The sequence below is a fragment of the Hyaena hyaena genome, unplaced genomic scaffold (assembly GCF_003009895.1).
Source record: "Hyaena hyaena isolate Hyena2069 unplaced genomic scaffold, ASM300989v1 scaffold_129, whole genome shotgun sequence".
Lineage (NCBI taxonomy): Eukaryota > Metazoa > Chordata > Mammalia > Carnivora > Hyaenidae > Hyaena > Hyaena hyaena.
The window spans coordinates 2,500,029-2,511,989 of NW_024080763.1; the positions used below are offsets into that span (position 1 = coordinate 2,500,029).

Genomic DNA, 11,961 nt, shown 5'->3' on the forward strand with positions numbered 1-11,961 from the left:
TCAAAATAAATAAATAAAAACATTCAAAAAATAAAAATAGTATCTTAAACTATTTAAATTATGAGTTAACTAAACAGAATTTTAGTCTTTTGTCAGAGACGTTCCTGTCTGTGCCTGTCTTCCCCACAGACCATCCGGCTGCCCCCTCCCCTCACAGTTGCTGTAATCAGTCTGTAGTCTCTAGTGGATACTTGGTACCTCCCTGCTCTCATGAAGTCTTCTGAGCCCCATTCCTGAACATTCTCACTGTCTCCCTCCTGCCACTTGGAGGCCCGTTCAGTGACAGTGGTGTCCGGTTGGCTTGGCAGGTCTCAACGACTTCAGCTACCTTCACACAAACTGCTTCGAGCTGTCCATCTACGTGGGCTGTGACAAGTACCCGCACGAGAGCGAGCTGCCTGAGGAGTGGGAGAATAATCGGGAATCCTTAATCGTGTTCATGGAGCAGGTATGGCATGAGACACGCTGTGGTGGGGCTGGCTAAGGACGGGGGCTGATTAGGGGGCTGAAAGTCGGGGACCCGGTTTGTGCTTCAGATGCTGGCTGTCATGCCAGGCCAGCCACGAACAGTGCTGGCGGGGACCATCGTCCATGTGCACTTGATTCGGCCCCATGAGGTGAGCTGTGGGGCCATGTTGATTGCTTGCACTGGGTCATGGTGAGTGTGACTGGATGCTGCCCTGTAGGGAGGGGTGACACGTGTCCAAGCCAGCATGCCCGGGCCCCTTGTGTTAGTTTGCTGGGGCTGCATAAAAGCATAGGCACACAGGGGCTTAAGAAATTATAGTTCTGGAGCCTGCAAGTCCAAGATCAAGGTGTCGGCAGGTTGGTTTCATTCCGAGGGCTCTCCTTGGTGGGCAGGTGGCCGTCTTTTCCCTGTTTCCTCACACGGTCTTTCCTCCATGCACACACACTCCTGGTGTCTCTACGTGCCCACATTTCCTCTTCCTAGAAGGGAAGCAGCTTGGGCCAGAGCCTCCCCAGGGGCCTCATCTTAACTTCATCATATCACTAAAGACACTGTCTCTAAATACAGTCACATCCCAAGGTCCTGGGAGTAAGGACTTGAACACAGGAATTGGGGGGAACACGGCTGTGCCCATCACACCTGCTGCAGGTGACGGGGTGGGTGTCACATGCACCTACCGGGGTTCTGCTTGTGGCTGGTGAGGAAGCCCCGCTGAGCACGCTGGGAAACTCATGCACCTTCCCTTCCTCCTGCTCATAAGGACACGCCCACCTTACAGCTCTGAGTAAACCGATTCGAGTTTGGTACTATGATGAATCCACAAACATACACACCCCGCTAAGGAACAGACTAACTGGGAACAAGAAGAATAAACAAAAACGAACATTGGGCCTCCGTTCTGTGACTGTACCATGATTCCTGTCCATTTGGAAGTATGGTCCTGAGCCTCGCAAGATTGCACACGGAGGCTGCCCCTTCCGTGGGGTGTTGTAGATGCATTGGACAAAAATTTTAGGCAGTGGCTCAAGCTGCCAGCTTCCTGGGACCCGCACCTCCATGCAGGCAGGCAGCAGAGATCGGCACTGGAACCTAGCATCCCAGCTACCCCACCAGGGACCCGGAGACTCCGTGCAGCACCCCCTCCCCTCCCCCCCGGTGCCTGGCACAGCGGGTGTGAGCCTGTTCTGTCTTGCAAAGCTGTGAGCACTCTCTGCGAGCACCCTGGAATTTTGTGAGGGAAGGCTCCTTCTTATTTCATCTATGAAAAGAGAGAAGGCTCACGCATTCTAAAGTAATCCCGTGTAGCCAAGGTGCCCGCTGTGGATAAAATGCCTAGGCATGGTAATATGTATAAAAAGTGTCATTAGAAATGATGGTATGCCAGCTTAGAGTGTCACGTCATTCTACAGATGCAGAAACTGAGGCACAAGTGTCAGAGTTACCAGCAGAAAGGCCCATTGGACTGACTTGTAGTTTATAGGAGCGCCCTTGGCTCTTTTCTTTCCTCTCTGACTCTTATGTCATTGGGTCTATGTATTAAGTCATTATAGTTTAGGAAATTCCAAATACATGGGCCTATAAAAAATTAAATTCCATTTTTACTGGGTGTGATTTTTATGAATGCTTTAGGGCCCTGAAATTTTCTAAGCCTCTGGAATATTTGAACTTCAGGGGAAGACTTCCCAGTACACAGACCCAAAAGGAATACAGAAATTTACACACCAAATCCATGCATAGCCAGGGAGCTTTTGAGCTAGATGCGGCTTCAGGAGGCTTCCTGGGGGCACCGGGCTGGCATTTGGCTTACAGCCTTCTGCACTGTGCATGTCAGGTCGAGCGAGTCGTGAGCTTACCCTGTTGTGTTTCTGAGCAGGTCCATCGTGGCATCAAAGGCATGGTGAGGGACGTCCACGGAAAAGGAATTCCGAATGCCGTTATCTCTGTGGAAGGTGTTAACCATGACATCCGAACAGGTAACTGCGAGTGTGGGTTAACCGTCTCTCGGTAGGAAAGATGTTTCCTTGAAGCATTTTACTTGGGTTAGCATCACACATTGCGTGCCAGAAGCTTTTTACGGAGAGCTGAATTGTTGTCTCCTTCCTCAGACTTACCGTGGAGACCCTGGAGAGCAAGGTGCTCAGCCTGTGCTTTCTGCTGTCTCCCTCATCTCCCTCCCAGATGCCCAGGGAGGTTAAAGGACCCACCGGTGGGTGCGGCCTGGGTGCAGGTGTCTGACCCCCAGCCCAGGCACATCCCCTGCTGCTGTGAATCCCACTCATCCCTCCCTTGTGCCCAGGGCTGTCGTCACCTAGGCTGGCGCTCAGTGTGTTCGGGAGGATGTGAGGAAACCGTGACCTTGACTTTGATGGGTGGCGTGTGCAGCGTGATGTAATGGCAGGTGCACAGGGAACGCAAGTGGCTGGAAGCCTGACTCAGGTGGTGTGCAGGGGCTCTGGCGGAGAAGGCTCACCCCTGCGCACAGAGGTTTTCGTCTGCTGGGGAGGCTCCGGGGATCGCTGCAGCATAGTGTGGGCAGATGTGCTCTGCTTTGGTGTCAGAGGCAGTGAGCACGGCTTCGGGACGGGGCCCTGTGTTTGTCTGTGGCAGGTGCGGTGACAAATGACCACAAATTCGAAAACTCAGAGATTTATTCCCTCACAGTCATGGTGGCCGGAGGTGTGAAATCAGTGGTGTGGACAGGGCCATCCTCCCTCTGGAGCCTCTAGGGAGACCATTCTGTGGCTCTTGTGGCTTCTGGTGGCACTAGGTGCTTCCTTGGCCCCATCACTCTAGTCTCTACCTCCATCTTCCATGGCCTTCTCCTGTGTCCCCTCCTCTCTGTCTCTTATAAGAACACCCATCACTGGATTTAGGGCCCGCCTAGGCCATCCACCGTGCTCTCATCTGGAGATCCTTAGTTATATCTGCAAAGATCCTTTTCCCAAATAAGGTCACGTTCACAGAGTCTGGGTTAGGATCTGGGTAGTAGGATGTGGACCCTTCCAGGGGCCATCATTCACCTCCCACGGGTCCCCCCCGGGCAGGGAGGACAGACTCAGCAGCAGGACAGGGGAGATGGTGATTGCCCTGAGAAAGACCTGTTCAGCCCTCGGACGCACTGGAATGACTGGGGAAGACAGGATATGAAGCCGACTCAGCCAGTGTCTGGTGTGGCCTGACCTGTCCCTGTGGGTTCAGGAGCTTACACTGTGCTGGGCTGGCCAGTTGTCTCGATTTTCCTGGGCCTGGGGCTGCTTCTCGGGCTGTACGACTTCAGATTGAAAACGGGGGGCAATCCCAGGGAAACCGGGTCAAGTTTATCTCCCTCCCGTGTCCCGCATGTGTTACCACCCGTGAAGCCTATGAGCGCTGGGATGGTACACAAGGTGCAGATGAGGAACAGATGCTCAGCCGGGGTCCGCCCCATGGCCCCCACTCTCTCAGCACATGGAGGCAGGTTCGCTGCCCACTCACCTCCGTAGCTGCTAGCCCGCGGCACCTGCTGGGGTCACTGTGGTACCCGGCAGGCTTCTCCTATGTCCGCCCTCGTCGCCCCACAGCCAGAGTGAGCTAGTTATCAGCTAACTGGGTCATGTCACCCCTTTGTCAAGCCCCGCAGGGGCACCCCAAAGTCCTCAGGGTGCCCGTGTGGCCACACAGGATTAGGCTCCTGGTTACCTCCCAAACCTCTTCTTCCGGGGTGACCGGCTCTCTTGGTTTGTCCAGGACTGTCGCCATGAAAAAGTGAAAATTGTGAGTCTCCATTTTGGTCAAACGGGAGCCATCGCAGCCCTGTGCTCGTGCCCTCGGGAGCCCCGGCCGGCTCCTTCCTCGAGGACTCCGGCCCCACGTCGGGGTCCTCGCTCCAGTTCCTCCTGCTGCCGGAACCTCCTTCCCCCAAGAATCCCTCCATTCCTTCCTCGTCCCCTTCGGGTCACGGCTCAGATGTCGCCATGTCCACGAGACCCACCGTGGTGGCCACGTTTCCTAACCCCACGCACCTGCCCCCACCGCCGGCTGATCCCTCTCAGCCTCCAGTTTTCCCCTCCCTTAGCCTCCAGCGCTGGCCTCTGACCCCCTGCAGGTGAAGCCCGCACCTCGGGTGCCTGTTGTGCTCCTGACCCCTCCCCCCACCGCTTGCTCCAGACCAGGGTTCTTGGGCCCTTTGGTGCCTCAGTGAAGTGCAGGCACAGTGCCTGGCACTCAGTAGGTGTTTGATATTTATGTGTTGAATGAGTGAATGAAGGGATGAGTTTGAGTGAATGAATGGATGTGACATGGTGTTTCTGGGAGTGCACAGGGAAGGGCAGAGCTGGGATTTGAGCCAGGGGCTTGAGGGTGTGAACGCGGTGCCCCTGACCCCATGCTGTTCCTCCCGAGTGGACAGGAGACTTTTCTCCACAACCATTCACCTGCCTTGACAGACCCTGTCCTTCCAACAAATGATCCCGTTTGACCTGTGAGGAAACGAAGCCTCTGGGACCTTAGGACGGCATCGGCGGGGATTCAGTCTTCGCCCATGTGCTCTCAAGTACCAGGCTCCCTGCCGATGTACTGGGCACAGAGAGCCAATTGCAGTTTCAAGGGGTGCAATGGAGCTGGAATGCCGCGTTGTGTGATGCCATGACTCTCTTCCCATTTTGTGAAACTCTCCCGCTTATGCTTGAGGATCTTACAGCCCCGCCCATGAGGTTTCACACCGCACAGCATGGCATTTGGTACATCGCAGCCCCTCACGGGCACCCACTGGTTCCTTCGTTCATTCACGTACTCATTCGTGCATTCTGCAAACGCAGATTCCGAACTTGTGATGGGCCGGATATAGGCGAGGTGCTGGAGATCGTTAGGAACAGAAGGGACTGTGTTTTAAACATTGCTAACAAGCTCCTGTGGAAGAATGATTCATAAAAGAGCCTAGAACATTCCTGGGACAATTAGTGCTTTGTACGCAATGTGAGAAAACATGAGGGTTTTAAGTGGAGTTGGAGACAAAGAGTCCCTGGGGCCCCGCAAGCGGGAAGAGAGTGCTGTGCGTAAGGAGCTCGAACCTCAGGCCCCTGGAATCACGGAGGTGGTTTTGATGAGCCGATGGGTGGCGACTACCCTCTCCCTTTATCTCCCCCCTAAAAAGATTTCTCAGCGTCTTCTCATGATAGATAAACTCATACTTCTCACACTTCACACATAGCCCTTCACCATATTTGTTTCAGCCTCTTTCAGTGTTCGGCATAAGATCTGCATTTGCCTTGATTTCTCTCCGAGGCTACTGTGACCTGATGAGTTTTATTTTAGGAGGGATTTTGCATAAACCGAACAGAGGAATTGAATTCCACAGAGAGGGGCACTAGTAAGAATGCTTTCCAAATGCACAGAAGGGTGTGGGCCAAACCCCTGGCTCAGAAAACCCCGTGAGTGCGGACACTAACCTGACCTGCTGACAAGTGGACATGTATCAGTGCCTGGGCTGTTCCTTGTGTCCACCCTGCTGAGTGACGCCAGCTACGTCCCCTGTAATTCCACAGAACACTCACCCTTGACCACGGACCTGATCGCCCAGGGGCGTAGTGACCTAACACGCTGACCGCTGGATTTCACAAGGTGGATGATTCTCGACTTCACCGGGGGTCGGGTGGAAGGAGATAACAAGAGCCCTGGGGATAAGTGTGGGGGAAGCCGACCAGCAGACTCCTGCGGGGAGAGGGCACATTGCCAGGCAGATGAGAGCATCAGGCCTCTTCATGTTTCTGAAACGGAAACTTGCAGATCACAGAGCCAGGCCCACCTCATTCTGATTCTGTGAATTCAAACCGATTCCCGATGGTTTCATTTTTAATGTATCCTATTGAGCACCTCCTGTGTGCTGGCCGGGAGATACTGTGTAACCAAGATGGATATGCCCCCCACCTCAAAGAGGATACATTCTAGAGGGGGAGAAACATACAAGTAGTTGTAAAGGAAATTTTAAAGTTAATTGCAGACCATGATGATAGCCAAGAAAGAATTTGGAGGATGTATAGGAAACTGGTAGGAAAGCCAAGGAACGTTCCCTCCCTGAGAGAATGAGCACAAGTAATTACAGAGGTTGAGAATCAAGAGTTAAAGACCAAACCCTGGAGTTTGGAGAGTGGTCTGTGAGGACCTGGTGGGGATTTTCTTGGAAGACTCATTCCCTAGGCACATGGAACAGAACTCTTTGCTTTTAAATTACAAAAAGTTGGCTTTATTATTAAGAAACAAACTTTGGGCATTTAAAAAAAATCTCAAGGCCTCAGTTCTCAAAGGGTGGAAGAGCACAGGAGTTGGGGGAGCAGCATGTGCAAAGGCCCTGAGGTGTAAGATGTGTGGCCCGTGCTGGGAACCAGTGTGAGGTGTTCTGAGTGGCTGGGATGCAGGAATGCGGAAGGTGGATGGGCAGGACGAGAACTGGGGATGCAAGGGTGGGCTGCCCACGTGACCGGGCTCAACACACAGGTTCAAGGACAGGGCACCATGACATGCTAAGAAGGAGGCCTCCACCATGTGAAGGATGACTGGGGCGGGGGTCTGGAGGGAGCCCTCTGCTTTCGAGGAAGAAGGAGAATCACTTCTTATAAACCTTCTATACACATGGCAGTGCCGATCAGCATTTATTATGTTTTTCCCCCTCCTCTGCTCAGTGAGCACCTCCCTTGGCGAGGACCCTGCCCCCTCCCCTGGAGTGTTTCAGCATGACCTCTCAGGACTCTGGAGATGGTGCACACTGAGGGCTCTCACGTCCAGAGGCCTCTAGCAGATCAGACAGCCTTTTTGGGTGGCCAGCTCTTGGCCTTAACACATTGTGGGGGAAGAAGCACCCACAGGCGTTGGGACTGACTTAGGAAGTTCAACTGCACGTGTTAATAAGACATTCCGTTCCGTGTGTGTGTGTCTCAGCACCACACTCCCTCCAACAGGCATTAACGGAGAGCACACCGTGCGAAACAAAACACACTCTAAGTGTTGATGAGTGAGTCGCAGGCTCGTAAGGCGCCGACGGCTTAGCACAGGGCCGAGCCTCACACTCGAGGACGCGCCATCTGGTGGGACAGGTGCGAAGCGTGAAGGGGGTGGCGCGTTCAGGTTTGTCCAGGAGCTGTGGGACCCCAGAGCGATGTCCCAAGGGGTGACTGGCCCTGTGTGCTCAGGCCGTCCCACTGCAGGGCAACGAACGCTTGACGCTCTTGCCTCGTGGAAAGCATCACACGGCCTTTTATTTGGTTGAAAAGCCTGCATTTTCACCAAAGGAAGACACAGGGTGCAGCGCCGAGAAAGCCACCTGTGTTGTGTGTACCCCGGCCTCTCCCGCTGAGTCCTGGTTACCAGTTAGCGGGCTGTACAGACGTGCGGGAGACAACTGCCCACAGGGTTCATTTTTCCCCGCATTTGGGGTTCTCATGAGCTCACTTATGCATGGGGGTGTCTCAGGTGAAAAGACTATAAGGTAAACCTGATGCTCAGAGTGTTATGTGTGTTTGGGGGAGATACATATTCACACACACACACATAGGGTTTTCTCGTCCCTTAGAAGACTTCAGGGCTCGTGTAGACACGTGAGCCCCACCCAGGGCCTCCTTCGCACCTTTCCTCTTCCTCTCCTGGCCCCGAAGCTTTAGAGCAGGTGGGACACTCAGGCTTCTGTGAGAGAGAGCCGACCTGTCTGCCGATGACTAGCTGTGCGACCTTGTGTAGGACATTACGCCTCCCTGGGCATCAGTTACTCAAGTAGCAAAGGGAGCCATCACTGCCTCGACCTTCTGGGTACCACGTCCTCCACGGGGTCACTGGCTAGCCACGCCCTGAAGCCTCCTGTGTGTCAGGGGTCTGTGTGTCCTCGGCAGGTTGTAGGCTCCTGGGGAAGAGAGCCTGGGCCTGGAACCCCTCTATGCAACAGAGATGTAGCCTGGAGCCAGGACACGGGTCCCGTTATGTGCTTATTGGATGGCTGACCAGCAGTGTCCTTGGGGAGGCAGAGGTGTCACTGCTCCTGCAGCCTGAGGTTTCTCTTGGCCCCTGGGGGCCACGGAGTGGGGGCCACAGAATGGGGGCCACGGAATGGGGACCATGGAATGGGGGGCAGACATCAGGCCTCCTCCCAGGTCATTTGGCCCTGGGCCCCTCTAGTCCTTTATTTCTCTTTTCAAAAGTGAAGGCTCCCACCCCTCAAAAGAATTCCTCTTCTGTATTTATAGCCATGCTAAGGGAGGCCAGGAAGCCAGGTGCTGATGGCTTTTCAAGATGGCATTTTGTGGCGAGGGCACACCACTTGGAAGCTCAAGTTCATAATGAACGGCGTATATCGTCACGGAGGACGGAGCGTGAGTGATCATCTCTCCGTCTCTGCTCAAGTGTGTTCACACTGCGGGGAGCCCACACCTTGAACCCTTGCCTGTTAAAACCATTAAGGTGGCTTCCAAGGAGGAAAACAGCTCGGCTTCCAAAATGCATTAAGAGTGTCTATCCACAGGGGCTCGAATTCCACACCGCCTGCCCCTGAGTGTCTCTCCGGCCGGGAGGCTGGTCCCGGAGTAACAGACTGGTGGTGGCTGTATTAGAAGAAAACCTCTGAGGGGCGCCTGGGTGGCTTAGTCGGTTGGGTGTCCGACTTTCGCTTAGGTCATGATCTCGTGGTTCGTGGGTTCGAGCCCCGCATCGGGCTCTGTGCTGACTGCCAGCTCAGAGCCTGGAGCCTGTTTCAGCCTGTGACTCCCTCTCTCTCTGACCCTCCCCTGCTCGTGCTGTCTCTCTCTCTCTCCTAAAAATAAATAAAACATTAAAAAAAAATTAAAAAAAAAAAAAAAAAGAAGAAAACCTCTGAACTCCCTGCTTTCTTTCCACAGCCAGCGATGGGGATTACTGGCGCCTCCTGAATCCCGGGGAGTACGTGGTCACAGCCAAGGCGGAAGGCTTCACCTCATCCACCAAGACCTGCATGGTCGGCTACGACATGGGGGCCACACGGTGTGACTTCACGCTCAGCAAAACCAACCTGGCCAGGATCAGGGAGATCATGGAAAAGTTTGGGAAGCAGCCGGTCAGCCTGCCAGCCAGGCGGCTGAAGCTGCGAGGGCGGAAGAGACGGCAGCGTGGGTGACCTGCCAACACTTGAGACCTGTCCCGGACCCTTGCAAATTAAACCACCCCCAGTTGTAGCTCTATAGAGGACTCACTCCCCATTGTTTTCTCTGTAATTCAAAAATGTCTGGGAGAATGCGTGCCTGGCAAGGCTGGTCCCAAGGGGAGGGCTTGAGAGCTTAGGATATTTTTTTCCCCTTTGTTCCATTTTTCCAAATAACTCAGACAGATCAGCAGAGCAAGGCTGGTAGGAGTGAGATTTCAGCAACCCAACCTGGGAATCAGAGACAGAAAGGGGTTCCTGCCTGCTGGGGGTCTCCTGGCTTCACAGGAGGGGAAGCCCAGGCTTCTCCTGCTGGCATGACAGCAAGACTCCCACATGCATTTGCATTTTGCTTGGCTGCAGTCTGAGCAGCCTTGTGGGGCCCTGCTGTCCCCGAAGTTACCCTGTGAGATGCTTCCGGGCACCCCGAGAGAATCCACCCTCTCTAGCATTCCAAGCTGCTGCAGATGAATTCCACACTCTGTGGACAATAGATACATTTCCAAGTGAGCATCAGTGAGCCTCTAGAATCAACTTAGTTTCCCTTGCAACAGAGGACTGTTTATAAAAGGAGAGAAAGGCTGAATAGGCCACCAGTGATTGGTCGGTAGCTGGAGTGCAGTGGGGCTCATTGGCAGGGTCCCCAGAGACACCCCCTCCCCAGACTCCCTGCTGATCCAGCAGCCCTGGGGGCTGCCTGGGCGGGAGGGGGGAACAGGAGGGAGCCCATCATCGAGCCTGGCCCCCGCTTTGATCTGCAGGGACTTGAGAAGGGCCGGGAGGCAGCTGACGATTTGCAGCCCTCTCTCTGCCTAGGCTGCTCCTCCCTTCACGGAAATGAGCGCTCAGAAGTTGGCTTAACATCACCAAGGGAGTTATTTTTGATGTGTGGGATGCCAGACCTTCAAATCAGGCCAAGAGTGATGAAAGGCTCTTAGAATTATCTGAGAATTCTTGGTTTGGGAGGGGTTATTGGATTACCATGCGAGAACACAGTTTGTCTACTTTTTCTTGATGTTGCTGCCTCACTGACCTGGGAAGAAAGAAAAATAAAGCAAGCAAATGGTGAGATCCTTCCAGCCTGTGATTTTCCTGAGCATTCCTGTAGCCCTCCCCGCCAGGGCCACTCGTCACTGCCTCTCCCAGAGGTCAGGCCCCCCAGAGAAGGTGCCTGCCTGGGGAGGGGTATCCCGTGGTCCCGCCAAGTTTGGCAACTGGGACTGACAGCTGTGTGTTCCCTGCCTCCTTCCCAGGAGAGCCGTATGCCTAGGTAAAATCGTTCTGACACTTGGGACCCACTAGTGACTTCTAGGGATGTCAGCGAGCCTCTTTCTCGAAAAGATCCATGTTCAACTTTCTGACAATCTACACCAGAGATTGCAAACTTTCCTTGTAAAGGATCAGATAGTAAATATTTTAGGCTTTGCAGCCAGTTTCGGTCACAAGTACTTTGCTCTGGTAGCACAAAAGCAGACGTGCATAAAACACAAAGGAACGGGCACGGGTATGTTTCAACAAAACCTTGTTTACAGGGGCGCCTGGGTGGCTCAGTCAGTTGAGTGCCCGACTCTTTATTCGAGCTCAGGTCATGATGCCAGGGTGGTGGAATCAAGCCCCACATCAGGCTTCACCCTGAACGTGGAACCTGCTTAAGATTCTCTCTTGCTCGCTCTCTCTCCTTCTGTCCGCCTCTCCCACTTGCATGTGCTCTTTCTCTCTAAAACAATACAAAAGAAAACTTTACTTATGAAAACACATGGTAGTTGGATCTGAACCATCAGGCTGGGGCACATCTAGCTGACCCTGGCTCTAAACCAGCACTGTGCAATAGAACTTTCTGGAATGATGGACATGTTCTATTCCATGCAATCTAACACAATAGTCACTGGCCACATGTGGCTGTTGGGCCCTTGAAGTGTGGTTTGTGCAACCTAGGGCTGGAATTTCTAGTGTTAAATAATTTCCAGTAATTTAAATTTCACTTTTAATAGCCATACTAGCCCATGTAGCTCTCCATCAAGCCAGTGGTAGGAAACATTGGCCGCATTCAGTGGGGCAGGTGCTGATAGGAACAAAGCCTTTGAGATGATAAGCCAGTGCAGCCATTCAGAAAGACGAACTGCTGCAAGTGCATCAGCCGCCTGAATGTGGCAGGTCCCCGCGGTGCCCGACCCGGAAGCCAGGTCCCCATGCTTGGTGCCAAGATGACTCAGTCTTGTTGCCAGTGACTAGCGCTGTGCCCTTCTGGCTATGGTACACAGCTTGCATGTGTGTGACATTCCCGCTAACAGCAGTTGTGGGCTCGCAGGCGTGGGCTGTGGGTTCTGGGCCATGCCACACCTGGTGGGTGGCCTTGAAC

General features: G+C 53.6%; 1 protein-coding gene across 1 annotated transcript in view; it reads left to right on the top strand.

Annotated features, from left to right (window-relative positions):
* CPXM2 (carboxypeptidase X, M14 family member 2) overlaps positions 1-10,678 on the top strand; it is a 136,689-nt gene extending 126,011 nt beyond the window's left edge. The window contains exons 12-14 of the mRNA XM_039237960.1: positions 309-448; positions 2,343-2,442; positions 9,325-10,678. Coding sequence (XP_039093891.1) covers positions 309-448; positions 2,343-2,442; positions 9,325-9,578 — 494 coding nt within the window. The 3' untranslated portion in view covers positions 9,579-10,678. The remainder of the gene's footprint in view (positions 1-308; positions 449-2,342; positions 2,443-9,324) is intronic.
* The last annotated feature ends 1,283 nt before the right edge of the window (positions 10,679-11,961 follow it).